Below are 15,993 nucleotides of genomic sequence, written 5' to 3' on the forward strand. Positions count from 1 at the left end.
AAAGTGAACGCTGATTGGTCGATATTTTTTTCGGCTCTTCTCTGATTGGCCAACGCAGCAGCAGCAGCAGCCCGTTGCACCTTGATTCCACCTGTCGCCGGTCCACCTGCTGGAGAGAAAGTTCCGCGGCTCGCGGGGATTGTAATTTTGATTTCATATTAACACGGTGTCCAATGTTGTTTTTATTGAATGTCACATTTAATATAACACGGACGGTGCGTTAGCTACTTCCTGGCATTGTCCTACAAAGTGAACGCGGATTGGTCGATATTTTTTTTCGGCTCTTCTCTGATTGGTCAACGCAGCAGCAGCAGCAGCAGCAGCCCGTTGCACCTTGATTCCACCTGTCGCCGGTCCACCTGCTGGAGAGAAAGTTCCGCGACTCGCGGGGAAGTTGCTGAACCGGAGTGGGCTGCTCCATCCTGGAGGGGGAGGGAACGAGTCCGGAACAGAGGAAGGAAACTCAAAAAGAAAAAAGAAGTTGGACGAGTTTCTACCTTTCGGCGGAGGAATGTCACGCTCCGGAAGCAGACACACTCTTCCAGTTGATATTTATAAAACATGTCGACGTTAATTTAATCTACTCTGTTCGCACGCAGAAGAAGAAATGACGTCGGAGCTCGGAGCGAACGCGAGCGAACAACTTTTGGAAGTGGACATATCATGCGGCGGCGCCTTCGTCACCTCCGCCGCCCGCCGGCAGGACGACTTCTGCGGCTTCCAGCGGTGGACGAGCACCGCAGAGGCACCGCCGACGCCGCCAGGCGACACGTCGTCACCTCCGGGTCGGCGGCCGCAGCGGGAGGTCCCCGGAGTGCACGGAGCTCCGCCCGGCACCGTCACTGGTATTCCTCCCGCTGCCAGCCACCACCGGGACACTTACTCCACCACCACCACCACCACCACCGGCGGCGGCGGGGGGGGCGGGGACAGCGACTCCGAGTCCCAGTGCGACGGACTGCGAGCGGCGAGGAGCTCCATCGTCGACTGCCTGCTGGTCGAGCTGTACGAGACGTGCGGCGGCGGCGGCGGCCGCAGGCACGTGGACAGCTGGGACAGCTCCACCGAGGCGTCCGGCTCGGACGCGTTCCTGGGCCGCAGCAACTCCGGCTCCAGCTTCCTGCAGGAGCTCCAGGAGAAGCACACCAGGCGGCACCAGGTCAACTACCTGGCCCAGAAAGGTGAGGGGGCCCGGGGGTTGGGGTCAGGGGTCAGGGGGCCTCAGCAGGCGTTTACAACGACATCATCAATGTGGATGCTAAAAAACAAAAAAAATATGCAAAACAAAGTTCTACTTAATTTGGCATTGATTAGCTTGAACAGTTTTAGTGTATATTATTATATTAAAAAACACAAAAGTCCAACTCTCCATTTCCTCTTCCAGTTGATTCTCTACCCATCTTTCCCTCCTGATAATTAAATATAATATAAGTATACTCATATACTCGAGTCAGTGCCATCTATTGTATACAGTAGCAGAAATAACTGAATTGCATTATGACCGTGACATAGAGAATCCAAATCAAATGTGCAGCGGTGATATCTGGCTGATGCCTGATCTGCCTAGTGAGGTCAAACCAGTCGCAGCTGCACGATTACACTGTTTCTTTTAGGAAAACGTAAAAAAAAAATGAGACTTAAAGCGACAGGGGTCTGACATTCATTCAAAAGAAGGAGCTTGTCAATGATGGTTCAGTGAGATCAGATGTCAGAGGAAGGTGTGCGGAGACCTTTACGTACACAAACACACACACACACACACAGAGGAGGAGGATTAGTGCGTCGCCGACTGTCTTGAAAGGCACGTTTCTGTGAGCGCCGCCACGCTGCCATTGTTTCCTCTGTCACAGTGGAATCTTCCAGTAGACGCAGCCCGGGTCTGTGAGTTTCCCTGTTTGCCTTACACACACACGCACGCACGCACACACACACACACGAGAGAGACCCGGTCAAAGTAAAACAATGTGTGAGTGTCGGCACCCTAGAGGAAGAGAACTTGTGACCGCTGTCGCTGAATGTGTCGTTAGAGCTTTAAACCTGTCGTATATTAAGCAAACTAATAAAGTAATGATCACACAACTGGCGTGAAGTTTCCTTCGGGGAAGATAATGTCTTGCTCCAGGATCTGCCGGTTGGCTGACCTTTGACCTCCTCGTGTCTGAGTTTTCTTTCTGTTTTGTCCCAGATTTTAAACTGTGTCACAGCGAGCAGATCTTTTCTCCAAACGGGAGAAGCGTTTGTGTTTTCGTGTGGTGACGCTGGTGCTCTGGTTTTCATTCCCGCTCTTCGCCCGCGGCTCGGGAAAAACCAGACGGTCACATGTTCGTCCAAACTAAATCAAGTGGCTTTATTCAGAACATGTCATATTTTAAGACACACGTGCATGAATAATTATCTGTCCCTGTTGTGTTTCTGAAACAGGTTTTTTTTTTTCCAAATATGGGTCAATGTGCATTTCTGAGAAACACTAAACTTTATGTTTAACTGTTTGTACAATGTTTTGGTCAAACAAATATTAATTTTAAACATTTATAGATTAGAATATTGTCATTTTATCAATTGACATATCACGCAGCTCGTGTGATTATTGCATTAATCTATAAATATTTCTGTTAGCGTAAAAATGTCAGATGCGTTCATGTGCTCGTAGAAAATGTCGGACATGCAGAGTTTTAACTTGTTGATGTGATATTTCTAAGTGGGAGATTAGTTTTAATTCCCGCTTTTTCCAGACTTCTCAACACTAGAAGTAAAGTTTGCCTCCGATGATTAAGCTTTGATGTTTTTTCCGTGTTCACCATCTTTCTTTCTTCCATTTTTGCTCCTCCAGCCCCCGAGGAGCTGAGGTCGATCATCCAGGAGGTGAAGTATCGCTCGGCGCTGCAGTCGGCCAAGCTGCTCCGCCAGCTGAAGAGACGAGACCGACTCTGTCACAAGCTGCAGAAGAACTACGACATCATCACGGCGTGTCTCCAGGCCGTCTCGCAGAAAAGACGTAAGAGTTTATTCACAGTCTTCGCTTTGCTTTAATACTACTTTAACTGGACCCCGACCGATATATCTGAAATATATATTTCACATTTCAGGTCAAATAAATGTTTATTTTTTTAATTCAACTCCCATTTATTTGGTTGTATTTGTAATTTATTCCAATTTATAGTCACTATTAATGATAAAGTTAATGGTTTAACTAAAATATCAATATATAAATCTTTTTATATTTTTAAATAGAAGCAAAATAGGCAGCACAAACAAAACGTTTCTTTTTTTTCCCTTCTGATCCACTTTAATTCCCCTAAAATCAAAATTTTTAAAGCCTCTTTAAATTTTGTATTTTCAATCGAGCACAAATATATTTCTCTTATGTCATATTTGCAAAAATATTGAATACAGGTCTCTGCGAACCAACTACAGGCTTAAACCACAGAGTAAAACACGTGTATAAATAACGTCAAAGTGCAAAATGCATCGCAACGTACTAGTCGTCGTATCATGTGCTAGTATGAAAATTATTACTGATTTGAATTTACATAGTGGACTGTGTGGCCCAAAGTTCAAGTCTCGTGAGAAATTGTATTGTTCATTTTCTTATCCCGGTCTCCATACTTCAGCTGAACGTTGTGTTATGTAAGAGATGTTTGTAATAGTAATCTCATATTTGAATATATATATACAGGAAATTCAAAAACTTTGTATAACAACAGATCTAAATCAATATCATTGTCCTGAAACAGTTAAAGGTCCAGTGTGTAAGATTTAGGTGCATCTCCCGGCAGAAAAGGGAATTTATTTATATTCATATTTATGTCTTTGTTAGCGTAGAATGAGCTCTTTTACAGTATATCTACATCAGGAGCAGAGTCAGTCGCCATGTTTCTACGGTAGCCCAGGACGGACAAACCAAACCATGTCTCTCCACTGGAAAGACAGAGGGTGAGGTCGAATTGTCCTTCCTATCTACTATTCCTTGACCTCAGTGGAAAACGTCATAAGGTCAAGGAAAGGTGTAAAGGAGGACTGATAGGACTTAGGAAAAGCCGACAGCACTGCTCAGAGAATCAAATTCGACTATCACCAAACTACATCATCACGCGGCGGCGGATGTTATTGACGTGCGTGTGCCGTGGTGAAACTACACATTTCCGAAGATGGACTACAAAAAACGCAGCGGCTCCATCAGCATGTTTTTAGTGTTTTACCAACGTGTGACATCAGATGTAAATGATTCATCGGCAACAGTTACTGACATGATGACGTGCGTCTCTTCTGGGTCATATTCATACTCTTCTACTTCTTCAGATTGAATCGTTTACGTCCGTGCATGGTATGTCACCTAAATATCGCTGCCGCAATGAATTGTGGGCCGTCTATTTCTCCTAGGGACGCATTGAAGCTCCTTTCCTAAGCATTTAGAGAATCCGAACAGCTCTCATAATGACTGCTGATCAAATACTTCCGGGTCACGTCAAGATTTAGGAAACTTCCAAAGACAATTTGACAATTCGACCTCATCCAGAGTTGAGGTCGAGGGGGGTTCCAGGTGGCTGCAATATGCAACGTCACCACTAGATGTCACTAAGTCTCGACCCTTTAACTTGGTGCATGTTATTTACTTTTGCTTTTTCATTTTTTAACTGTGTCCTTCTTTCAACATGCAGCCTTCTGGCTCACATGGAGGTAGGGTGTACAATTACACACGGGTGTTTTGCATTATTATTATTAATATTATTATTAGAATAAGGCATTTACATGTGAGGTTTATGGCCTGACTGTGCCATTATTTCCAGTACATGGTCAGTGTTTCACGCAGCTCAACTTTGGGTAGAAACGGTGAAATTGTCAACAATAAACTTCTAGATTCAGCTTTTCGTTTACTCCCCAGGGTTGAGTGACATTTTGATATTAGATATTGATCATGAATCATTAAAGTTGTTCCTGAAGCAGAAACGGCAAATATTTACCTCTCACACTGATTCTCTCTGTTTGACATCTTTTGTAAAGTGAAAATGTTTTGCTTTTAAACTGAATGGAACAGAATAAATGATCGACAGAGTAACGGATAACGAGAAAACTCTGGTTGCCGCCGCTGAGGAGACGATCTAACTTGTCCCAGATTTTAGTTATTCTTATTTGGCTGCAGGTGAGAAAAATCAAATGCTGAACCACTTCATGAGCCATAAGATCCAGTGGGACTTTGTCGTGGCATGTTTTTTTGTTTTTTTTAAATGTTAGAAAAATAAAATATTTGATGTGCATGAAGGTCGTTTAGTCTCAATCTCACGGTCAGAGTTTCAGCCAAATTAGTTATTATTTATTCCTGTCTATATATATATATATACAGAACATATTTGTATGAGCTGGGCAACCCAAATTTTTTTTTTAAATCCTCTCCTCCACCATTACCTCATCCCTCTGTCTCCTCCCCCACGTGCCTCCCCACCATCCTATACCGCATCTCTGCCTCCCCCCTCCCTCCTCCTCCTCCTCCCGGTGACGCTGCACCGGAGGAGGAGGAGGAGGAGGAGGTGTAGAGGCTACAGCATCAGCACCAGCAGCACTTTACTTACGGAAACCGTTTTTGCTCAATCGTATTTCAATATTCGAGTCGTCGCTTGGATTCGTGTCTTCCTGGAGCAGCAGCAGCGTGGACGATGACCTGAAAGGTCCGGGGGGGGGGGGGACAAACCGTCACCGGAAGAGCTTAATCGATTATATTTTGGAGCAACGCGTCTCGGAGCATCATCAGCGCGGTGCCGGTGAAAGCGATGAGCTGATCGAGCCGAGCGGACTCGGTGTCCTTCCCCCGATGAGGCAGGAGCGGCTCTCCGCCGCCGCCGGCCGGAGGCCCAGGCCGAGGGCGGGCACCAGGCAGCGGCTGCAGCAGCAGCAGCAGCAGCAGCAGCTGCAGGGCTCGGGAGGGGTCGGCAACATCATCAGCAACGTGCTGAAGAAGCGCAACGGCATCTCCAGGAGCGCGCCGCGGCTGCTCTGCACCTTGGAGCCAGGTGACACGCGTGACGTCACACTGCATCATATGTGTGCTTGTGATTTGGAGAAGAAAATGGAAATGGGCTGTAAACAATATATATATATATATATGTGGGCATTTGCGCAGCGGCTACTGCCCTATAAATTGTTTATTTCCCTTAATACTTTCAAAAGCCATTTTAAAGCAGATTGCATTGTACAATTGTTAAATTATAGAGTCCCAATAAGATTTTTAGGTAATTATTTGCCCAATATAAGGTGATATATGTACCAGTACACATACCATTTTCATTGGCTGTTGAGATTGTCAGCTGAAAAAATCACTTTATTTTGCTTTAATTATTATAATAATTAAGGACTCAGATGAGCTCCTGTCGATCCGATTGCGTGTTGAACATCCAGTAAATCGTCATCATCATCCTCATCATCAGAGCATACGATGATACAGTGATGGATTAGATTCAGGTGTGGCCGCTGCACACTCACTTCATGACTTCACTTCTCACACATTGTTGGATGCACTGTACAAAAAAAACACACCAGATGTTGCACTGCAGTTTGTACTGTCCCTGGAATGTGCACATACCGTTTGAAGAAATAACGCATACAGTAACAATACATGGGAGTCCTGCATTGATTTTATACCTCTAGATATTTTTTATATGGACTTTAGCTGTTTTTAATATATATATATATATATATATATATATATATATATATGTATTTATACATATATATACATTTGAAGTTATTTTTAAACTCATAATTTATTTAAGCTGATGGATCTTCACACTAATGTATATTGCACTGTAGTCTATCAATACTGATCGATTGATCCAATTGATTTCTAACAAAAAGAAAAAGGGAAGAGGTTAAAAAAATAACTTTTCTGGTTATATATTCTATACATATTTTTTGTTATGGTGATGTAATGCAACAGGGCATCTTGAATGAACAGATTCCATCCATCCGTCCTCCACCTGTCTGGTTTAATTTCAGCTGAGAAAATGAATCTGTGCCTCGTGGTGATGGCGGTTGGTCCTCCGGGGTCTCGAACCTTTGTGTCAGTCGACACTAATCCGTGAGAGGGGACGGGAAGTGGGAGGGTTGTTTCCGCGCTAATCCTCTCGGCTCAGGGACATGCAGCATGGCGCAGGGCAGAGGAGGCGCAGAGGAGGAGCGAGGAGCAGGTCAAACACACACTCTGTCTTTTATTCTATTCTATTGGAGACAAGAAGAGAAGAAGAAGAAGAAGTGTACTTTGTAATCGGAAGCGGTCGATTCTCCGGAGACTCGGGGAGGAGGAGGAGGAGGAGGAAGAGGAGAAATGGCCGCTGCGCTCGGAGCTCGTTCTCCGGCCCAGAGCCCAAACATGTCGAAAGACTTTCCCCCTCTTCACTCCAGATCAGAATCTAATTTCCGTGTGGTCTTTCGGGGGGAAGCAGGGATGAGCAGGGATGAGGAGGGATGAGGAGGGAGCGTGTTCGAATATTCTCTCTTGAGAAGTTTCACGTGCCAACGAGATTTCACGCGGTTTCCCGGTTGAAGCGAATTCAGCACCACGAGGCAGTGGACAGCGACTCGAACTCCGATTAAATCATCACATCTGCGGCTTTAAATCTTCTTATATCATCGGGCAGAGTCGGTCAAACACATGTAAACACCTCAGTAGATCCCTTAGTAGTTAAAAAAAACTAAACAACTTCCGGTGTTTGGACTCCTTTATTGGCTGATTATGCAATATGATCATGATGAGTTCACTGACCTTTGAACAAATCATGTTCAGCGTCTGTGTCTATCTATAGTTCTTAATTATGAATCATCGGTGTGATGTTATACTATTTTTTTTCAACCAATGATGTTTTGAACCACGGTGAACCAACTCCCTCCCTATGATATATTTATGATTTTATTGATTTAATGATATTGAATGATCTGAGCCAAAAGCTCTACAGTTGAAGGAAAAGAGGCGGTCAGGTTTTTTTGACCTGTTGGTCGGAGGAACTCCCCCTCGGTATGAAATCATATAAGTAGTATTATTCAAACCGAATGTTTCCGTTTGTTCGCAGGAGTCGACACGAGGCTGAAGTTTACCATTGAACCGTCGCTGGGGAAAAATGGCTTCCAGCAGGTGAGCTGCTCCTCCGTCTCCGACAGGTTCCAGCAGGAGACCCCAGTTTGTCGGACACTGTATATCTGCGAATGAGATATTGCTCAATTAACTTATCTTATCGTTTCTCTTCATGCATTAATATTTCATTATGAAGGTCACGCCTCAGTGGTGAGTGTGTGCTGGTAAAGTAAAACTGTTTTTCTTCCCTGCAGTGGTACGACGCCCTCAAAGCGGTGGCGAGGCTTTCGACCGGGATACCGAAGGAATGGAGGAAAAGGGTTTGTAACTTTAACTCAGTATATGACTTTGTGTTTCTTGTTCTTTGCTAATTCAACGAGCCTCACAGGGAATGCAGATCAATGTGAATGCTTCAGCCAGCAGCTCTATTGTGAACTCTGGGACACAAATCCACGGCTGTTGCTTTGGTTGGGACCAGAAATATCTATTAGACATTTCGATGAACGAGACCTTGTACGTTTCTCTGCTTGGTTTGATCCCAGAGGGGTTTTTTTTTTTGTAAAAACGAAGCGATGAATTACTTCAGAAGAAAACGTTGTCTTGTCACCGGTCTTCAGAGAGACGACATCGTCTAAAAAAGAACAAGATGCAGGCGCACTTTGTCCACAACGCTCCAACTCATCATCATCACACGTCTCAAAACAAAAAACGAGTCGCTAGGAAACGAGAGGAGCCTCTCACTCTCTCGTGATGCTACTGTTCATGTCTTTTATCTTTGCAGGTCTGGCTCACGTTAGCAGACCAGTACCTCCACAGCATCTCCATCGACTGGGACAAGACGCTCCGCTTCGCCTTCAATGAGCGCAGCAACCCCGACGACGACTCACTCGGCATCCAAATCGTCAAGGTAACGACGGAGGAGCCGCGTTTGCTCATGACGTGCAGAGTCGATGCATCATGGAAAAACGAGAGCTCTTTGTTTCCTTTTCTCAGTGACTCAGTGTTTCCATCGACCGGCCAAAGTCCATTCGTCTGCCTCTCTGTGTTTGTCTCCTTGTCTCCGTCAGAGTTAATGCTTTGTCTCTGTAATAAAATAATCCATACACATTACCTCTGTCTCGTCTCCTCGTGTCCAGGACCTGCACAGGACGGGCTGCAGTTCCTACTGCGGCCAGGAGGGGGAGCAGGACAGGGTGGTGCTGAAGAGGGTGCTGCTCGCCTACGCCCGCTGGAACAAAGCTGTGGGCTACTGCCAAGGATTCAACGTCCTCGCCGCTCTCATCCTGGAGGTTACCGAGGGCGACGAGAGCGACGCACTCAAGGTACACGCACCCGCTGATAAGTGAAGATATTTTACTGTATGACGTCCTGCGGATTGAGATGATTGTTGTTTCATGTCCTGTGAATGATGTTGGAGCTTTATTTTTCCTTATTTTTCTATTCAGGTGATGATTTACCTGATCGACAAAGTGCTGCCAGAGAGTTACTTTGCCAACAATCTTCGAGCGTTGTCAGGTAAACACACAAGACAACAAGACAGAATTTATTTAAATTGTTATATATTTTTTGGCTTTTTTGTCATTGTCAAATTTTTAAGGTAAAAATATTGTGGTTCCAGTCGCCACTTGCTGATTTTCTTCATATTCTATGATGGCGAATAGAATATATTTTAGTTTTTGACTACTAATTACACAAAAAAAACACTTAAAATGTATCAAGTCGGGCTCTGGGAGATGTGATGAGCATTTTCTAGATATGATAAGATGAGATTTTCCTTTATGCGTCACACAATGGGGAGACGTAGGCATTTACAGAAGCAAAGTAGATTGCAGAAAATGGATATCTATTAGTTTTATATTTTTCTAATAGTATGAGTCAAATAATCAGGCAAATAATTGTCAGAATCGCTGATTATGAAAATTGATTTTGGATTCAGGAGGTGAAAAGATGTGGTCGTTGAGAGAAAAGTTGAAAAGCTGGAAAAAGACCTTTGAACATTTACAGTTAAACCACACAATAAAACATCTCCAGTACCTGACGACCTGAGCCTCGATCGGTCGTCACGTTTAATATCTGACCGGTCTATCTCCTCCCGTCAGTGGACATGGCCGTGTTCAGAGACCTGCTGCGTCTGAAGCTGCCCCGACTCTCGCAGCACCTCCACCACCTGCAGAAAGCAGCCAACAGAGACGCCGGAGGTACAAATCCAGGACATGTCATCGTCGCTGAAAGTCATTTTTCACCTTTTTACTTTTACCAGGTGGAAGAAGTGTGTTACGCGATTGTCCGTCTGCTTCTCTCAGGCAGTTACGAGCCGCCGCTCACCAACGTCTTCACGATGCAGTGGTTCCTCACCATGTTCGCCACCTGCCTGCCGGCCGCCACCGTGCTCAAGATCTGGGACTCGGTCTTCTTCGAGGGCTCGGAGGTGCTGTTCCGCGTCGCCCTCGCCATCTGGGAGAGACTGGGAGAGTACGAGCGGACCAGCTGCTTAAATAAAAGCAGCTCATTATTATCTTTCCATGTCTCTCTCTCTGTCTCTCTCCACTCCCGTCCTTATTTTCACGTCTTCTAAACTCTCGTCTCTCCAGGAGGATCGAGTATTGTCAGACGGCCGACGAGTTCTACAGCACCATGGGACAACTCACTCAGGAGATGCTGGAGCACAACCTCATGGATCCCGCCGAACTCATGCAGGTACGAGATGAGCCGAAACTGCACCTCACACTTTGTGAAATATGTCTCATCAACGTCATTTTTCTCTCCCCTCCTCCTCCTCCTCCTCTTCTCCGTCTGTCAGGAGGTTTACTCCATGGCGGTGTTTCCCTTCCCTCAGCTGGCTGAGCTGAGAGAGAAATACACCTACAACATCACCCCGTTCCCCACCGCCGTCAAATCCAACGGAAGGTTCGTTTCAACGCTGCGCGTCATTACTGCAGAAATATATATCATGTTAGTCACAAAACAAGAAGGAGGACCACGTGATAATTGTCTGGTTCCAGCGGCGGTCTGGGCAGCTGGGAGAGCGACGACGACGCCGACATGGACGACGAAGACGCCGTGGTGACTGCGCTCGGCTGCCTGGGGCCCCTGGGGGGACTGCTGGCCCCCGAGCTGCAGAGGTACCAGAGACATCTGAAAGGTCAGTGCAGGATTTAAACGTTCGCCCGCAGAGACTTTAACAGAGACAGCAGCCGGGTGGTTTCCCAAATCCTCATGTTCCCCCCCCCCCCGATTCGGCTCTGAGTAGGAACTCCATCTCTGCTGTTTCCTTCAGACAAATCACAACTTCGTCCAACCCCTTCAACGACTCTTAGCTTCAGGGATTTAGTTTAAAGATCTGAAGCCGCAGCAGTCGTCACACTCAAGAGAGAGAGAGATTTAAAAAAGCGATTCAACTTGGTTCACTCTTAAGGGAAGATCGCAAGACGAACATCAATAAAATCGGAACCACAGAGACATCCGTAGAATTACAGCAAAGGAGTTAAGACGAGCAGCTGTCGCAGGACTTTACAGTGAATTACACGATCTGTGCTGCACGGTCAGATTTTTTTTTTTTGCAGCAGCAGCAGCAGTCAAAGCAGAAGGAACCGCTAATAACATGAAAGAAAAATAACTTTCTGACCATTTTCTAGAGAAGCTAAAGTGAAAACAAACAGAAATGCTGTCAAGTAAATGTCCAACATCGTTACAAATAAATTTCTACCTCGTCTTTAAACGTCGATGTTGTCGTCAGTGGTAAGAAACAGGAGTTTCATGAAAATACATTTCAAGAAAATGAAATACAACATAGATATAACCAGATATTCATTCATCTTCTTTAGATGAGCATCAAGAGGCTTTCTTCATTTTTCTGGTAGCTGATCTTGATTAAGAGGATGGAAGTTGAATTGGGTGAAATAAGTAAGAAAAGGAGCTTTAAAAGACCTAAAAAAAAGGCACATTGGATTTTGTCGGATTCATGTATTCTGCTGGAATCTTACAATTTTTTTTTGGAACCAAAGCCCGTTGACCTCAATCTCCTAAATGTATCAATTCTTCCTCTGTCACCACAGAAGCGAGGAACATGTAGAAAAAAAAAAACATGACACGAGAGCCCTGAACCTTTTCTTCCACCTCCAGACCAGCGATCGGAGCAGGGGAACTTCGCGGCGCTGACCCCGGGCGCGGTGGGAGCCGGTGGGGCAGGCAGCAACGGCGTCGGTGGAGGAGGAGGAGGAGCCAGGGCGGAGCATCAAGCGGCCATCAACAGCATGATGACGGAGAGGATGAGCACCGACATCTACGCCCTGAAGAAGCAGTACACGCGCATCAAGAGGCGGCAGCAGCAACAGGCCATGCAGCTGTACATACGCACAGGTGAGGGGGGGGGGCGAGAGTGAGAGTCGTCAGAGCTTTATTAATCATCGTCTTTTTGCATATTTTTTTTTAAAGCTTCAGTGGTGACGTAAAGGGAGCAGCAAGATTTCTAAAATCTACTTTGTATTGTATTATGTCACGTGAAATAAGTCAAGCATCATTACGCTAACTACATTTTCTTTTTTTAACTAGGTGGAAATATAGTAATTCTATTCACGTAAAAATCACTTTATTATGAATGGACATTAGTCTTAAGTAGTTTTATAATATCGATTTTTATATAAGGGCAAATAAAACAATCTATGTATGTTTTAGGATATGATAACCCTGCTTCTTTAGGCTGCAGTGATTTATTGTACGAAAATATAACAAACGTCTTTCTTTAAAATTCTGTCAAATCAAAATATCCAATAGAATATTGAGATAGTAGCTTGTATTGTTTAAATCCTTGTCATTAAAAAATACTTTTAAATGGAAAAAGTTTAATTCAAGTTCCCACTGACAGAGCTATTGATACCATGGCAACAGAAAATATTCACAATACTAATACATTTATGAGCATCAGAATTTCTTTGATAGGCATGAAGGGGGCAGAGCAATGATAACACACACACACACGAGAGAAAGTTGGATGTTTGACAATGACGTGTGACACGCAGGACTTGGACGTGACGTCCCCACAAGTCCAGGAATTCTTCTGGAGAGTCCCAACAAACCCGTCGACGGTAGCGACCAGCGAGCCGACGGTACTGACGTCGGAACCATTCTGAGTCACTGGGTGTTCTGGGTTTTTGATTTTAGGGTCACTACTGATTCTCTGATTTCAGATTCTTAAATGTGAATATTTTCTGGTTTCTTTGCTCCTCTATGACGGTAAACTGAACATCTTTGGTGTGTGGACAAAACAAATCATCATCTTGGGGTTTTTGGGAAACATTTGACATTTGTTTTTAATGTCAAACAGATGATTCAATGTTTCTTTGGCTTTTTGGGAGTTTTTCCTTTTACTAACCTTCACTAACAAACTCTTGGTTTCTGACTGTTGCAGCTGCTCCGTCCCACTAACACACGATGTCACGGGCTTGTGTAACAGTATTACAGCCAGATCTGATGTTGTTCGGCCTTCAAATACACACACACACACACACACATTCTGCAATCCGCAATCCGCTTTGGTGAAGTCATGTTTACATTAACAAGGTCACTGGGAAACGGCCAAGAAATACTTGTGCATATTTCATAATGTTTATTTTCATTTTTTTTAGAGGGAAATGATGATGTACTCAACCAATAATTCAGAAACTGTCTTAGTCAGCGAGAAGCTTGATGGATAAATCCTCAGATGAAAAAGAATAAATAAATAAAAGTCAGGCGCCCTCTGGTGTCTGCTTTTGGCAACAGTGGACAAAATGGACAAAGATAATTTCTGTCTTTAGTTTACTGTTGAAACAAGTAGTGAGTTAGTAGTTAAACAGAATGTTAAATCGGTGAAATCAAAAGAACATTAATCAGTTAAAATGTTTTTGAAAATGTCGCCTCATTGTTTTATGCGTAAAGCCTTTTTTTTGTCTTTGTCCCTTTACCCTTCACCCTCCATCCAGACAAGTGCCCCGCCACCCGGGTCCTCGCCTCCCAGCTCAACTCGTCCAGCACCGTGGTCAACCACCTCCTTCTGGGTCGCAAACCACGTGAAGGTCCCCGGGGGTCCAAACTGTCGTCCGCCGGCACAACCACGCTACTGGAGGCTCGACCTTCTGCCCCTCTGTCCCAGGGTCAGGGCTCCCCGAGCACCGGATGTCCGGGCAGCTCCGGAGGAGGCGGGTCACCCTGGCGCGCCCACGTCCGGGTTCATCGGAGGAACGTAGCCAGGGCTCGAGCACAGCTGGGCTTTGGAGATTCGGAGGAAAGGGAAGGAGATGATGAGGGAGGAGGGTCGGAGAGATTAGAGGGTGAAGAGGGGAGGAAGATTGAGGAAAATGATGATGGTGAGGAGCAGAACGACGAGTGTGACGCCTCCGTTTCTCCGTCTCCTGATGCGTCTGTTACCGGGTCTGTATGTGAAGAGGCTCCGCGGGTCGCAGACGAGACAAAAGCAGCAGAGGTTGAGGAGGTGGTGGTGCGGCTGGACTCCCTGGTTCTGGGGGACGAGTCGAACCCGACCTCAGATACACGACCCGAGGTCCCTCTTCTCCCTCCTCCACTGTCCTCACACAGACACACACAGTCTGACTCGTCAGGCTCACAGAGAAACGCCGGCTCCTCCGCTGCTTCACCTCCACCTCACCACTCCTCCATCCCTTCTTCTTCCCCCGTCCCATCATCGCACTCTCCAACGCCACCCTCCACTCCGACACCAGACTCCACCTACCGCCTCCCTTCCTCCTCATCCGCCACCTGCTTGTCCACCTCCTCCACCACCTTTTACAAAACCTCCTGCCCCTCCACGCCCTCGCTCTCCTCGTCTTCCTCCAAATCCCAAATCTCCTCCTCCCCGTCGACCCCGGCGTTCACCACCACCTCCGCCAGCCCGAAGCACCAAGTCTTTTCCCCGTTCCCCAGTGTGAAGCAGCCCAGGAAATCAGTCGCGGCGCGAAACCTCGGCCTCTACGGCCCCACGTCTCGTACGCCCACCGTGCACTTCCCCCACCTAGGCCGCAGCCTCAACTGTAGCGGCGCCTCCACCGGCACCACCAGGAGGCGATGAAGCCCCTCAGATTGTTACACGATATTTAAAAAGAATAATCATTCTATAATTACACCATGTTGCCTCCTGCATAACAAGAAAGTAACCCATGGCTTATTTAATGTTCCGGAAATGTAACGTTTCCTGATTTCTCAAAAGTGAGGCGGGAAGTTCGTGGTTCACCTCAATAATTCACAAATTCACATTTAAGAAAAAACAATAATGAACAAGTTGACGGTTAAGTATGACGACATTTTCCTCATGGTGTGTTTAGTGTTTAAGCTGGATGTCGCAATGTAGAGCCCTTTACAATGGCCTATGCAGGTCCTTCTTTACCATAATCAATTCATGAAGGTAAATGATCAACTCGTCACAAATGTCTTTGTCGAGGCATTAAGTTACTGTACAGACACATGAGGAGACACACGCTTTACTTCTGTTCTCACATCACACTTTTTTCTTTCTTCCTATTATCACACAATAGACATCCAGTTGTGTATTTAAAAGAAGTAACCACTCGAGAAGCAAAAATATATCCTAAAGAATTTATGTAAAGGAAAACATCAAAATGTAGTCTGTGTATGAATGTGTCCAAAAAAACAAAACATACCCAAACATAAAAGTTTTTTTTTCTTCTTTTCTGTCTACTGGTGAATTTTATTTTTAATAAAATATATGAAACATGTGTCCCCTCCTACATTAGAGCACGTTAGCCGCTTATAAAAATGATCAATGTTGATATTGATGAGGAATTTTTTTATTTTTTTAAAATGTTTTTCCAGGTTGCAAAATTTAGGTTCCGACCAAACAAACATTGTTGCCGGAAGTGACAAATTGTTGCGGGTTTTATAGGACGCGTTACGAAAAGTGTACAACAAAAATAATCAAGCAT

At 45.2% G+C, this 15,993-nt stretch overlaps 1 protein-coding gene across 4 annotated transcripts; it reads left to right on the forward strand.

Moving 5' to 3' along the window:
* The first annotated feature begins 19 nt into the window (after positions 1-19).
* Positions 20-15,739, forward strand: tbc1d30 (TBC1 domain family, member 30). 4 transcript variants are annotated; one of them, XM_035620592.2, is made up of 15 exons: positions 20-1,181; positions 2,831-2,995; positions 8,058-8,119; positions 8,314-8,379; positions 8,841-8,966; positions 9,196-9,381; positions 9,505-9,574; positions 10,159-10,257; positions 10,363-10,531; positions 10,651-10,756; positions 10,860-10,966; positions 11,062-11,201; positions 12,182-12,418; positions 13,078-13,164; positions 14,020-15,739. In XM_035620592.2, exons 1-15 carry the CDS (start codon positions 608-610, stop codon positions 15,120-15,122), a joined length of 3,297 nt encoding a protein of 1,098 aa, XP_035476485.2. In that variant the 5' UTR covers positions 20-607; the 3' UTR covers positions 15,123-15,739. The 4 variants fall into 4 exon arrangements, with proteins under 4 accessions (XP_035476485.2, XP_035476494.2, XP_035476503.2 ...); XM_035620601.2 differs by lacking the exon at positions 13,078-13,164 and having other exon boundaries at positions 25-1,181; XM_035620610.2 differs by lacking the exons at positions 20-1,181; positions 2,831-2,995 and adding an exon at positions 5,508-6,005.
* Positions 15,740-15,993: the final 254 nt, after the last annotated feature.

This window comes from Scophthalmus maximus, chromosome 12, assembly GCF_022379125.1.
Source record: "Scophthalmus maximus strain ysfricsl-2021 chromosome 12, ASM2237912v1, whole genome shotgun sequence".
Taxonomy (NCBI): domain Eukaryota; kingdom Metazoa; phylum Chordata; class Actinopteri; order Pleuronectiformes; family Scophthalmidae; genus Scophthalmus; species Scophthalmus maximus.

Coding starts and splice junctions, on each gene's coding strand:
- tbc1d30 (XM_035620592.2), top strand. CDS start 608: ATGACGTCGGAGCTCGGAGCGAACGCGAGCGAACAACTTTTGGAAGTG. Junction 8,120..8,313: donor GGAAAAATGGCTTCCAGCAG/GTGAGCTGCTCC, acceptor TCTTCCCTGCAG/TGGTACGACGCCCTCAAAGC. Junction 13,165..14,019: donor TAGCGACCAGCGAGCCGACG/GTACTGACGTCG, acceptor CCCTCCATCCAG/ACAAGTGCCCCGCCACCCGG.